General features: G+C 46.7%; 3 protein-coding genes and 1 non-coding gene across 6 annotated transcripts; 2 read left to right on the top strand and 2 right to left on the bottom strand.

Annotated features, from left to right (window-relative positions):
* Positions 1–110: 110 nt before the first annotated feature.
* Positions 111–5,753, top strand: LOC119039172 (histone H2B type 1-K). Of its 2 annotated transcripts, none has more exons than XM_053655955.1 (2): positions 111–487; positions 5,615–5,753. In XM_053655955.1, exons 1-2 carry the CDS (start codon positions 111–113, stop codon positions 5,649–5,651), a joined length of 414 nt encoding a protein of 137 aa, XP_053511930.1. In that variant the 3' UTR covers positions 5,652–5,753. The 2 variants fall into 2 exon arrangements, with proteins under 2 accessions (XP_053511930.1, XP_036987749.2); XM_037131854.2 differs by lacking the exon at positions 5,615–5,753 and adding an exon at positions 2,455–2,535.
* A 241-nt stretch (positions 5,754–5,994) lies between these two features.
* LOC119039173 (histone H2A type 1) lies at positions 5,995–6,766 on the bottom strand. Its single transcript, XM_053655960.1, has one exon. It carries the CDS (start codon positions 6,751–6,753, stop codon positions 6,361–6,363), a length of 393 nt encoding a protein of 130 aa, XP_053511935.1. The 5' UTR covers positions 6,754–6,766; the 3' UTR covers positions 5,995–6,360.
* A 202-nt stretch (positions 6,767–6,968) lies between these two features.
* On the top strand, positions 6,969–9,948 carry LOC119039171 (histone H2B type 1-K). 2 transcript variants are annotated; one of them, XR_008389849.1, is made up of 3 exons: positions 7,499–7,597; positions 8,548–9,589; positions 9,695–9,948. XR_008389849.1 is itself a non-coding variant. In XM_053655964.1 (2 exons), exon 1 carries the CDS (start codon positions 7,061–7,063, stop codon positions 7,439–7,441), a length of 381 nt encoding a protein of 126 aa, XP_053511939.1. In that variant the 5' UTR covers positions 6,969–7,060; the 3' UTR covers positions 7,442–9,589; positions 9,695–9,948. The 2 variants fall into 2 exon arrangements, 1 of the variants encoding a protein (XP_053511939.1); XM_053655964.1 differs by having other exon boundaries at positions 6,969–9,589.
* Positions 9,949–11,869: 1,921 nt separating this feature from the next.
* TRNAS-GCU (transfer RNA serine (anticodon GCU)) lies at positions 11,870–11,951 on the bottom strand. Its single transcript has one exon. It is a non-coding gene; the product is annotated as a tRNA-Ser (tRNA).
* Positions 11,952–13,677: the final 1,726 nt, after the last annotated feature.

The following is a 13,677-nucleotide window of genomic DNA, read 5'->3' as shown; positions in this document are numbered from 1 at the left end:
CAGACAAAGGACTGTATCACTTAATTTGCATGTCAAGTTGTATATAAATAGGGCACGTCACACTCCACTACCACTCTGCTGTTTTCTACTTGTCCTCAGTTTTCACTACCATGCCTGAACCAGCCAAGTCCGCGCCTGCCCCGAAGAAGGGCTCCAAGAAGGCCGTGACCAAGGCCCAGAAGAAGGACGGCAAGAAGCGCAAGCGCAGCCGCAAGGAGAGCTACTCGGTGTACGTGTACAAGGTGCTCAAGCAGGTGCACCCGGACACGGGCATCTCGTCCAAGGCCATGGGCATCATGAACTCCTTCGTGAACGACATCTTCGAGCGCATCGCGGGCGAGGCGTCGCGCCTGGCGCATTACAACAAGCGCTCGACCATCACGTCCCGGGAGATCCAGACGGCCGTGCGCCTGCTGCTGCCTGGGGAGCTGGCCAAGCACGCGGTGTCTGAGGGCACCAAGGCCGTCACCAAGTACACCAGCGCCAAGTAAGTGCCATTTGTAGGCGCCTTTTAACCCAAAGGCTCTTTTCAGAGCCACTCAGTCGTTAATAATTAGGGCTGTAGACACATTTGAAATCGGCGGTGAAGTATAAGACAAGTGCATAAATGAAATGTCCCATAAATAGAGGTACAAAAGTACCTTCATCTAAATGAAAGTCTCTAAGGAAAGTGGTACTGTGGGTTCAGGAGTGCATCTGAAATTGGAAAGGGTCAACCGCAAGCACCGGAGTCAGGACATTTGTGCATCCAGACCTCGGGAACCGAGAGCTGATGCTGTTGAGAAGAGACAAAGGTATAGCCATACTTGAGAGCTGATTTCATTAGCATGTTGTGTACTCCTGACATTTAAGTGTTTAAATGTACTTTTACCAAAGTACTTTAACTTTGTACCAAACTAAAACCCATTTATGATCAAGACTTTAGACCCCTCTGATGTGTTAGTGCAGTTGGTAAACAATGTAAAGGGAGCTACTTTAAAATGGTGCTGCCATGCCGGAGAAACTACCTTACATGTCTTATACCTCAAACCCTGGAGAGTTAAAAATGGCAAAGTACTTGGACTTGGCCTAGTGCAACATTGTGCCAAAGAACACCACGGGACAAACCAACATCTTTCCTTTGTTCAGACCCCTCACCCTGACATACATTTAAAGCAACTGTCATGAATCTTTTTCGCATGGAGGACTGGTTTCAGGAAGAAAATTTCCCACGGAAGGGAGGGAAGTGGTGAAGCTCAGGCGGTCGTGTGAGCAATGGGGAGCGAGAGGAAACTTCCATCGCTCACCTCCTGCTGTGCGGCCCAGTACCGGTCCCTAGCTCGAAGGTTAGGGACCCCTGAATTAAAAGGCCAATGAGAGCTTCGAGAGGGGCAGGACCGTCTAGATCCCAAGGCCTCTGACAACGTGGGTTAGTCAATCTCCGGGGAGTTCCACCCCAGAGCCAGAAGCAGGGAGGGGGACAGGCAAAAGTCACAAAAGCCCGACCCTCACCTCCAACAATCCTGGCCCAGATCACTGAATATTGTCCCCGCCCACATTTCCAGCACCGGAGTTAACCTAGTAAGTAAACTGCACTAAAGAATTAACATGGGTCCAAGTTTTGTTTGCCCGTGATCACACTTCAGTTTTTTCCATGAAAACTTGGCCTGAAAAGGGTCTTTGGTTTTGCTATAAAAACAAGTTTTGGGGTTCAATCTGACTTCAGAAAAACATTTTATAACCATATTGTGTTGTTGAAACAGTCAATAATAAAAAGCTAAATAAAAACTCGATTCAAGGTAGGCAGACTTAAGAGGAAGGAACTGGGGAGGAGGGGTCGGAGAGCGCGTGACCAGGGCAGGGATTCCATTTCATGGCTTCGGAACTCAAAGGAATTAGAACACAGACTCCTTTGTCTAATCCACGGCGGGCTGACCTGAGACTGGAAACCAGCAACTCCCTCTAAGGTACATGTAACCCAAAACTAGTTTAGGGGGCAGAGGGAGAGGGGAGGTTTTCCTATGGTCATTCTGAACAAACACTTACTGAACTGAGGCCCAGCGTTTTGTACTACGTCGTGTTTTAACCGGCTGGGTTCCTAGGCGGACGGGAAATAATTGCAGAATATGGATTTGTTCAGTAACTTACTGAGACTTACCGAATAGCAAAATGAAGGGTTCGTTGCTGTTCCCAGGAAACTCTGGACAAACGCAACCGGTGGCTTCTCTCTTACAATCCTTTTCGCCCCACTTTCTAGTTTGTTACCCCAGTCTCATTACCCCGCAAACCCAGTAATCTGCGCAAAGCTCTTCCCGAGGCGTGGGCGGCCCTGAAAAGGACCTTTGGTGGAAACAAAGTTTTGGTGGTGAAAATAGGGGTTAACCCCCGAAGCCGTAGAGGGTGCGGCCCTGGCGCTTGAGCGCGTAGACCACGTCCATGGCGGTGACCGTCTTGCGCTTGGCGTGCTCCGTGTAGGTGACGGCGTCCCGGATCACATTCTCCAGGAAGACCTTGAGCACCCCGCGGGTCTCCTCGTAGATGAGCCCGGAGATGCGCTTGACACCGCCGCGGCGGGCCAGACGCCGGATGGCAGGTTTGGTGATGCCTTGGATGTTGTCACGCAGCACCTTACGGTGGCGCTTGGCGCCGCCTTTGCCAAGGCCCTTCCCGCCTTTGCCACGACCAGACATTCTGGACAAACTAGCAAGTAGTAATACCTCAAGGGCATCAGCAACTCCTTCTTATAGGGAACCCTGGCGGACCAGAGTGAGAACCTAAAAAGCCGTGGCAGGAAGTTGTTCTTGGTGGCAGGAGGGGCCTAAAAGCAGAAAACCTACTATAGTAGGGTCTCTTTTCTGTTTTCTTTTCAATAACTTTGAATCCTCAATACCCTGGCTGTTTCTCTCCCTCTTTTCTTATTTTATGTGCCCTGTGCTTCATCCAAATTAAACAATGAAACCTTGAGATTGTAGAGGATACACAAAAATAGTGAAGGAAATACTGTGTTTTTATCTCTGCATATGTATATGTAATTTCTTTCTCTATATAAAATTTGCATGAAGCCACAACTTTGGAACTTTTCTCTCCTTAATATATAGGAGAAATGTACTCCATATACGCACTGCACAGAGATTGACCAAGATGAAATAATAAAGCAGAGAATATTAAGATCATGCACATACATTATTAAATTCTGTTCCACCAAAGGCACTAATTTTTATTTTCCACAGCAGGTACTAGTGTGTCTTACTAATAATGAGTAGATTCACTTCAGAACTAATTCCAACAATTCAGATACAAAGAATTAACTTAAAAAAAAACAATCTGCTTAGTCAGTGCAACATCGAATATATCCCTACTGATTTGAGGAACTTAATTTATCATATTGAATATTTCACACAATTAATTCTCGAGTGTTTGTTGTTCTGCTGATCGGTCTGTGTCTATTGCTGAAGTATTATAATTATTTCTAATGTTGAAAACTAATTTTGTATTTGACAATGAATTCCTACCTCAATTTTTCCCCCAAATTTCTATTATCACACATCTTTTTTAAAAAATTAAAAATAATTTTATGCCCTTGCAATAAATAAATTGTCTTAGTAAATTTATCTCAGAATGGTTTGGGTAAATTTATCTTTGCAATACTGTGTCCTGGTAACTTGAAAAGTAATACTACCAATCCATGTATATCTCAGTAGACTATTTTCCAGATAATATATAATTTGAAAAAATAAAAAAACTTGCAACAAGAGCAATTAATTTTTTTACTAGGGAATATATAGAAAATTCAAATGAGAAAAAAAGTATACCCATTTTACTATATTTCTTAAACTTCAGTTAGCTAGAATACATTTCCAGACCCTTCTGTACTTTTAAAAATCAGTAAAGTTCCCACCCGCAGTAGCCTCCTTGCCTGTATGAAACGAGTAATAAGATTAGCAAAGGATGGTAAGTTTTGTAAGACTCTCTTGTTTCTGAAATTAATAGCCAAAAGATTTATTCTTCTATAAACATTATTTTATAAAAATATGGTGCTATTCAGGCTGGTTTATAATATACTAAAGTTAATATAACAAGATAAACAGTTACAATCAAGGTATTTTTGTTGTATCTTTACATTATTTCTTGGTTTAAAGGGAGCAAAATACACCACCCCTAATTCCACCTCTTTGATGTAAGGACCACTTTCAGCTGATTATGAGAAACAACAGACAAGAAAAAGTCTTTGAAAAACGTGGAAGTTCCTTTTTTTCAGGGACACTTAGGTTTATAACGGAAATCTCCCTCCCGGCACCAGCACGCGCATGCCAACTCTGAATCTCACGGCTCACCGATGGAGAAGGCAGCTACTTAATCTGTGCGACACAACCTACCTCCTCCTGGGTAGCCTCTCCTGACTGTGCTGCCTCTGCCCGCCCACCCTGTCTTTTGTGTCTAACTGGAAATGGTAAACAAGTAGAAATGACTTAAGCCATGTTGGGGAGTTTAGTCTTTGTTCCTGAGTATCTGCGACATGTGTATTGGTATTTACAAGTTGATAAAATTCTGGTTTTCTCTTGTTACTTCCTCTTTATCATGGACTCTCAGCCAAAAACTCAGAATGGCACAGGGAAAGCAATTTTCTCTTCTCTTACACTGCACACATCAAATGTTGCAGCAAACTTTATTAGTTACAATTGCAAAATAGGTCCTATACCTACCCATTGTCTACTGCCACCAGTGAAATCAAGCCATGGCTATGTCTCAAAGATCACTGGAGTGAGTAATTTATATCCTTGTACAGTTTGTATTCACCATAGAGGCAGTTGCCTTAGTGAATTTTCAAAGAAACCTAAGTCAGGTTATGCCATTTCTCTCTTCAGAACTCATAGAATGGACATCTAGAATGATTTGGAAAACTTAGCAGGACATATAAAACCTTACAGGATCCTAAAGTTCCTCCTTATCTGACTGCTACCGGTCTCTGAACTCACTTTCCACCCCTGCATTCTCAGTCTGGAGAAGACTGCTGGACATTTCACATACATGACGGTCTTGGGAGTTTGTGTTATCTTTGCTTGGAGCATCACCCAAAAGAGCCAACTAATTTACTGCCTGGTTTTATTCAAATCATTGCTAAAATACAATCTAGTCAAAATGTTTCCAGAGTCCTGGAAATGGTTTGAAGAATACCCACTCACCCCCACTCCTGTCCACCTGGACCCTCATGTGCCACCTTATTCAGAAATGGGGTCTTTGCAGGTGTAACTATTAAGGATCTTGAGAACAAAACATCTTGGATTTAGAACAGGCCCTGAATCCAAAGAGAGCTGTCATCCTGTAAGAGGAGAGGACAGGCTCACAGGCAAGGAGGCTGTGAAGGAGGTGGAGGTTGCAGGTGTGTTGCAGGCCAAGGAACACTGAGACTTCAGGCAACCACCTGCAACTGTGAGTCACCTTCAGTTTTTCCCCTTAAAGTCTCTAGAACAGGGGAGTCTAACCGGCGGCACATGGGCTGCATGTGGACCAGGATGACTGTGAATGTGGCCTAACACAAAATCATAAATTTACTTAAACCTTTTCCCCCCCTCATCAGTTTTCGTTAGTGTTTGTCTATTTCATGTGTTGCCCAAGATAACTCTTCTTCTTCCAGTGTGGTCCAGAGACACCGGGTTGGATGCCCCTGCTGAATGAATGAGCCCCGGTGGCATCGTAATCTCAGACTTCTGGACTCCAGAACTTTGAGGGGCCAGTGTTTCTGTTGTTTAGTACCGTCAGTTTGCAGTAAATTGTTACAGGGAGCTCCAGTAAGTTAAATTAACAGTGACACAAAAGAAAACGCTCCCAGCTCTCTGCTCCTCTAACCCCTGGACCTGATTTAGTTTTCCTCAGAGCACTGATCACGACCTAAAACTTATTTAAAAAAAAAACCGAGGGGCCATTTCAGTGTCTGTCATCATTATGTTTTTGCCAGCATTTTTTACTTAATAATTTACTAGGATGAGAAACAAAGATTTAATTTAATAAATCTATACAAGATGCATATGAATGCATTTCTTCATGCAACTTTCACAATGTTTTCCTTTCAAGGGGGAGATGTTTCATCAATAACTCATTTTCCATTTTCTCACCCAATAAAAACAAATGCTAAACTACCAGAAAATAGTTAGACACTTCAACCCTGAGGCCTGAGGCATCGATCACGTTGCTCACTTGATACACAGTATGTGTCCGTTGTACTGTGCAGTTAGATACACTATGTACTGACCTGTGTGAACTATACTAGAAGTCACTTTAAAGTAGCGGCTACAACACAATACAGGCAAGCCCTTTTAAAGAAAATGTGGGTGGCTCTGAAAAGAGCCTTTGGTTAAAGTGGAAAGACCCAAGTCTTTCTGTTCACTTGCCCTTGGCCTTGTGGTGGCTCTCGGTCTTCTTGGGCAGCAGCACGGCCTGGATATTAGGCAGCACGCCACCCTGCGCGATGGTCACCTTGCCCAGCAGCTTGTTGAGCTCCTCATCGTTGCGGATGGCCAGCTGCAGGTGGCGCGGGATGATGCGCGTCTTCTTGTTGTCGCGCGCCGCGTTGCCCGCCAGCTCCAGGATCTCGGCCGTCAGGTACTCCAGCACGGCCGCCAGGTAGACGGGCGCGCCGGCCCCGACCCGCTCGGCGTAGTTGCCCTTGCGGAGCAGGCGGTGCACGCGGCCCACGGGGAACTGCAGCCCGGCCCGCGACGAGCGTGTCTTGGCCTTGGCCCGCGCCTTGCCACCCTGTTTTCCGCGTCCAGACATAATGAAGGAGAGATCAACCTTGGAGTAGAGTGAATTAAAAGACTCAGAGAGGCCCCATTTATAGTCGTTCTAGGGCTCGAGAGTGAATCTCTGTCATTGGCCAAAAGTTACAGCCTTTTCATCTAAGCCAATAGGACTCTTGTTATGAAATGCGCTTGCTTTGACTGGACAATATTCAAGTGACATTTATGAAGTTACTGCCAGTCAGAGGCGACTTTGCTCACCACTTCCTTAAGAGGCTGTGAAACCAGAGGAGTCTCGCAGCCTTACGCTTGTTCTTCAGCTTCTTTGGCCGTTCTCTCCCACCATGCCCGAGCCGGCCAAGTCCGCGCCCGCCCCGAAGAAGGGCTCCAAGAAGGCCGTGACCAAGGCCCAGAAGAAGGACGGCAAGAAGCGCAAGCGCAGCCGCAAGGAGAGCTACTCGGTGTACGTGTACAAGGTGCTCAAGCAGGTGCATCCGGACACGGGCATCTCGTCCAAGGCCATGGGCATCATGAACTCCTTCGTGAACGACATCTTCGAGCGCATCGCGGGCGAGGCGTCGCGCCTGGCGCATTACAACAAGCGCTCGACCATCACGTCCCGGGAGATCCAGACGGCTGTGCGCCTGCTGCTGCCTGGGGAGCTGGCCAAGCACGCGGTGTCCGAGGGCACCAAGGCCGTCACCAAATACACCAGCGCCAAGTAGTGCCTGCTGCAGGCACCTCTTAGTCCAAAGGCTCTTTTCAGAGCCACCTATGTTCTCATAGAGAGCTGCTGCTGAGTTGGCCTCCGGTGCTGCGCCCCGTAAGTCGTTTAGTCTGCGAAGTCGGGCAACAATCCTTTGAGAAGTGGCTCGCTTAAGGTAAGCTCGGGGTCAACTAACCACAGAACAGTTACAATATCCTTTCAAATGTCTAGAACTCCATTGTGTAAGAACTCCTTTAGCTTCCCAGTACCGTTTAGGAGCTTACATTTAATTGGGCTCTGCCACCCTTTCTCAAGGCTAAGGCAAGAACGGGAAATGTTAGACTCCAAGCAAATTCAACTACGCCCGAATCACCGAACTGAAATAAGGTTGGACCCTGCCGGGCCCGAGGCGCGGGCAGTTTGAATTCGCCCTGGCGCCTGCGCTCTGCGCCCGCGGGGGCCCCGCCCTCCGGGAAGCCCCACTTGGGGTGCTGGAGGCACCGGGCTCGCCGCCTGATAAGCACTGTCTGGTAGTCTATCCTGCTTGTCATTTACTTTTCTTTAACATTGTGTCGCATTCGGCAGTAGTTTTATTTCCTCTTGAATTTTTTTGCTGGAGAGGAAGTTATTGAAGGATATAACTGCCAGACTGAAAAATACCAGTGCCTGACATTAATTAGGAATATTGCTTTCCTTTTGCCGTATTTTCGTATGTTGAACATTGCAAGACAAAACACGAATACTTAGGGACCAAAGAAGGCAAAAATGCTTGAAACTATTTATCCCGGAGTCCTCTGGAGTAAAAATCCATTTTCTATTTTAAAGTTCCTTTGGCTAGTGAAGGGTATTGAAAGGCCAGAAGAAAATAGTTATATCAGAAGCAGCATTTGAAATGAAAAGCCAGAAAATAAATGGCAGATTTAGCTAGTCAAAGGATATGGTTTCAATTTCTAGGGAAAAACCGCGGGCAAAAAGAGGTTCCATAGAAGGTTGCCTTACATGGTGATCTGAACGTAATTTCCGAATTGGTCACATTATGTTGGGTAGTCAGGCCCCAGGCCTGTAATCCTTTAGTAAAATACTTATTTTTGCCTTAATCTTTGTCCATTGCTTCTATGCATATAGGTTAACACACCTTTAAAATGTCTCTTTCCAGGCTCCTCCCAAGGTAAGCACCCTTAAGAGAACAAATAATCTTTAAAAGTATATTTTATCCCTTATGCTACTACAGTTGTCCTGACATTAAGCCCTTTGCCCTCCTCCACCCAGCACCCCCCACTCCCTCAGGCAATTCCCCCCACTATTGTTCAAATCATCTTAACTAGCCTATAATCCAGTTCCTGCCTTGCTTTCTCCCACTCCCGCGTAATCTCTTGTTCCCACCTTAATTTAAAATGCTTAAAAAGAAACTGCGGAACTGTTGTGCCTGGAGCATATGAGATCTTGCTTCCCTGCATATGTCGTCAGTCTAGCTCGAATAAAAAGTTCTAAAAAGTTCTCTATAGGTTTGGGTCTTATGTTGACAGCCCTTTGACTTAAAATTTTAAAAAGTGTATTGGGTTACACTAGATAACAAAGTGATACATTTCAGGGGTAAAAATTCTATAATACATCACCTGTAGATTATGTGTTCATCACCCCAAGTCTTGATTTAAATTTGAATGGAAAATATCAGTATGATCTTAGTACACATTTTTCCCCTAACATGTTTCATAGGAAAGGCCTACAAGCAATGAATTCATTAAGAGAGGATTCCCATCATGTAGATTATAGTTTCTCAACTCCTTTTCCAAAGAGTAAACTCTGCTTGGAGGTTTGGGTTAAATGTTATGAATTAAAGTATATTTAAGAGACACAGCAACTAAGGTAGATCTAATGGAATCCTAATTCAGACAACATTGTTGTAAGTATTTGAGGCGTTTGAGAATTTTTTAAAGGACTACATATTGCATGATGTTACAAAACATTTAAACATTTTCTTAGGCGTGAAAAACTTGTATTTTGTTTAGGTCTGTGTATGTTAGGACATTCGTAAAAGCAGCCGTGGTTGAAATGACATGCTTGTGATTTTTTTACACTGCCCCCATCCTGCCCAAAGTAGGGAAGAGAGTGAAGCAATAAGTGAAATGTTGGCCAGTGTTGAAGCTTGCGTGCTGGGCACTTGGAGGTAGGTTATTCCGTGTACGTAATCTCTGCTTCCACCCCCCCCCCCAAAGTTTTATGAAAAGGTCAGCCCAATTAACTAACGTATTTTCTCTTTTGTTTAACAAAGGGTAATACCGAGAAGAATCAAGTGTTGGCAGAAATTCCGAGTCTGAACTAAGGGAGTAAGAGAGGCCTCCGCACAGGAGACGATCCCAGCCACAGACCCCTCCCTCCTCGCCAGGAGGAGGACGCTATCGCCATCTGGTGGCCCTTTATGGGAATACAGCCAAAATTTGGCTCTGTTAGAGTTTCTGTTAGGCAGTCTGTTGCTGGGGTTTAATAATTACTCATATAAAGAATACAATGAACAATCTGGTTCTCAACAGTTCTCAACTGTATAATTTCCCCCAAAATAACAAATAAATACGTTCATTAGTTTTCTGTGCATCCCTCTGGAATTTCTTTATTCCTTTTTTAAAATTTTGTCCCCTCTGGAATTTCTTCATATGAACACAAATACACAGGCGGGTTCCCCCCCCCCCCCCCCCCCCCCCGTTACCTCTCTTAATTCACAGCCAATGGCCATGCGTTCCTTCCACAGTTCTGTCGCTTTTCTCACTAGTCAGCTCGGGACCTTTTTCTATTAGTAAGGAGAGTGGCTGAGAGTTCTAGGCAGGTGCACTTGAGCTAGTGATCCCTGGTGGGTAACCTGCTCCTACTGGGGACCCCACAATGGCTGCACCTCCCCTGAAAGGTGGTGCTCATCTGAGAAAGAAAGGGCCCACTAGGGGTTCTTTGTTCAGGGGCTGAACCAGTCTGGACGTGAGTAGGGAGGCCGAATTCCTGTCCCCTTCTTGGAATGGGCGCCCGATGCGCCGTGAGGGCGGGGCATTCGGGCCCTAACCCCAGGCACTGCCCTTGGCTTGGCAGTGAGGTTTTCTTCAATGCCATCTTATAATGAAGTCACCCTCCCATTCCCTGTCCCTTTTCTTCACAATGTGTATCAGGAACTGACATGCTGTGTACTTTACTGGGTCACTTGCTTATCTTAACTGTACCCCCTCCCCACTAGAATATGAGTCCACCGACACCTGGACTTTTCTCCTCCTCTCTCCTCCTTTCTTTCATATTCTCTTCCTCCTCCTCCTCTTCTTCTTCAGAAAATATCTCTGAATAAGTAAGTGAAGTAATATTCCTTGGCTCCACTCTTGCCAAAAGGGAGACTCAAGGAATTTTATTTACTTCCTTCGGTGGATGATCCCAAAGATCAAAGACAAATCGCCATCCATTCCCACCACTCTGAGTGCTCCGTCTGGTTGAACTCCCAGTTTTCTCTCCCCAACAAAAATCTTCAATATTGTTCAAACTTGGATTGTTTGGGTTTTTTTTTCAATGTTTTTCATGAATGATTATAGGCACACACATAATTTTTTAAAATACATATCAAATAAGGCCACTGGAATACTGTGTCACTAGAAGAGATTTTCTGCCCTCTGTAAGTCGAACTCAGGACTTTCGGGGTGGCGGCCAACTGGACGCTGCAAATGTCCGCCCCCCCCGGGCTGCCTCCTGGATTTCCATTCCTCCCACGAGGGAAGCACCGGGTCCTAAGTGCTTCTCTCCACAAGAGCGGACGTGGCTCCCTTTCTATCCCTGTGCTTAGAACAGCCAGCACCCAAGGGTGCTGCGTGGGTGCTTGCCGTGCAGGAGGACCTGTGGTCTCCTGCGTGGGGACAATTGTGAGTTCACCTTTGGCTAGTCTTGTTTTTCTTTTATTCCAATAATCGGAAACTCCCTTCCAAAATTTCAATTTCTCTTTTACTATTCACGGTCTTGTTGGTGCAACGATGTCCAAACCTGTAGAAAACTTTGTAAGAGTTTATTTCAGCTGAACAGAAGACCTGCCTGGAAGCAGGGTTCCAACAGACAGAAAATGCTTCAGGGAATGACAGTCTTCCAGGTTCTTTTGAGTGCTCAGAAGGAAGGAGGGAAGGAAGATGACCAGACGGTGAGAGCGCAGAGGGTGCAGGGGTGTTACCGCGAACCTGTGACTCCTGAACAGTGCTTTTCCCTTTAAAAGGGGGGAAAAAGTGGGTCATTTCTGGTCTCTCAGAGGCGTGTTGTCCTTTGCACAAGGGCAGTGGACCTGGGGCTCTAGAGCCAAGCAGCTGCAGGAATGATCACGTCCAGGGGCCGGAAGCAGGGAAGCGCACAGGTCAGAGTGGCCCACGCAGGGTCCATTTCTCTGGGGTAAGCGCTTGGACGGGAAATTGGAGGTTTACACACCAAAAACCCACGCCCTCGACGAGGGTGGGACTCGAACCCACGCGTGCAGAACACAATGGATTAGCAGTCCATCGCCTTAACCACTCGGCCACCTCGTCCCCGTGGACTTGGGCCTACGGCGCGCCATCCTTGAATTCATTCCCGGGGACCCACAGGCTGCTCGGACGCGGACCTTGGGACCGTCTGGGGACGTGGGTGCGCGGAGACGGCTTCCTTTCCTCCACATTATGGACAAGAACCGGAAGGGAAGCGGCCGGGAAGAGATGGAATCACCTTTGCGTGGCCTTCGCTCCTTCCCGGCGCTCTGGCCCCGCCCCCCGGGGGGCAACGGAGGTTCAGCGCCCCCTCCGTGACCCCGGGACCCGGAGCATCCCGACTCCTGACGCGCGGTGAGTAAACTCGTCTGGAAACGTGACGCCAGGGTCCGCGGGGCGAAGCCCCTCGATGCTCCAGGGGGCGCGCAGAGGGATCCTTCCCCGGTGGGCTGCCGTCCCGCGTCGCCCGCGTCCGAGGGACCGTGAGTTCTGAACACTAATGTGCTTTTTGGGTGGTGCCCAGGGGAGGGGTGCCCACTTCCCTTCCATTTTCCGAGGGAAGAGGGATCGGTATTAACTCTAATTAATCAGGCTGAGTCATAAATGCCTGGAACAAGAAGGTAAAGTTTAAGGTGAGTCTTGAAGAGTGTGTTTTCTGGAGGCAACAGGGAGGGCGGAGGCCCCACAGATATATTGATAGCATCACGTTAATTCTTGTGTATGGTGTGAGGGATAGGTCTCATTTTATCTTTTTCAAAATAACAATGCCATTGATTCCAAAACCTTTATTAAAACCCTTCCCTCAATGATCTGAAATACTACTTTTATCACATGCTAGATTATATCGAGTCCTTCCTAGGACAAGTCTTCATTCAGGCTGGTCCACCTGCCCCAATCATTGCCTCCCCTCAGGACAAACCTCAGCTGTCTGACTTGTCCTCCATCGGGTTCCAGGTGAAGCAGTTCCTGGATGAGAGCCTCTAGTCTCCCTCCAGATACCTGCAAGCCTAGGGGTAAAGGTGTTAGACCCTTCCCACTGCAAAGGGGCAGCCACTTCCTGTGTGACGGGGCCTCTTGAGTCCCTGTTGAGGAGGAGGGTGCAGTCTCCTCCCCACCCAGGAGAACTCTGAATGGTCACCTGCACTTAACCCAGCTGCAGGAAACCCTGTGAGAGCCACTTGCCTATACCTGCAACCCGTCCCCTCTGTCCTAACGTCACCCCCTTTTCACAACTGCAACACTCAATCCCAGGAGAAAGACTTTGGATCTGCCCAGCTCTGGCTCAAGCACCTCGTACTTTGTGAAGCTGAGCAGAATGTACATTCCCTCCAGTCTTCTAATTGCCTCATGATAGTTAATCATTCCAGCAAAGTTAAACATCCACTATAGGGCCAAATCCCTTCTATATCTGGATTCTGGACACATTCGAATGGAGGAAGCAGCATCTTCTTTAAATGAGCCCTGACATAAAGAAGGACATAAAATCCATGACATACTCAATTCCTCTCGTGGAATCTCAGGGGAAGACAGGTGCGCAGTGGCCTGAGAAATTAAAGTCGTGGATATCAATGGACAGGACCAGAGAGGATGTGGAAGCCAGTGGACGTGGTACAGCAGAGGGAAAAATATGGAGGAAACACACTCCCGACACGAAGGCCTCCACGTGTGGCCAGGTTTTCCTCCCTCTTTTGGCTGAGAAATCCCTGAAATCTGTGACTACAACTCCCTTTGAAGCCTTCTCAATGAAAATGGGAATGCCATACTACAATTATGATTAAATTTAATTATC

Source organism: Artibeus jamaicensis, unplaced genomic scaffold (assembly GCF_021234435.1).
Source record: "Artibeus jamaicensis isolate MK-2021 breed Jamaican fruit bat unplaced genomic scaffold, CSHL_Jam_final scaffold_1689, whole genome shotgun sequence".
In the NCBI taxonomy this organism is placed as follows: Eukaryota; Metazoa; Chordata; class Mammalia; order Chiroptera; family Phyllostomidae; genus Artibeus; species Artibeus jamaicensis.
The sequence above is the reverse complement of the archived record's forward strand: the minus strand, read 5'-3'. Positions and strand labels throughout refer to the sequence as shown.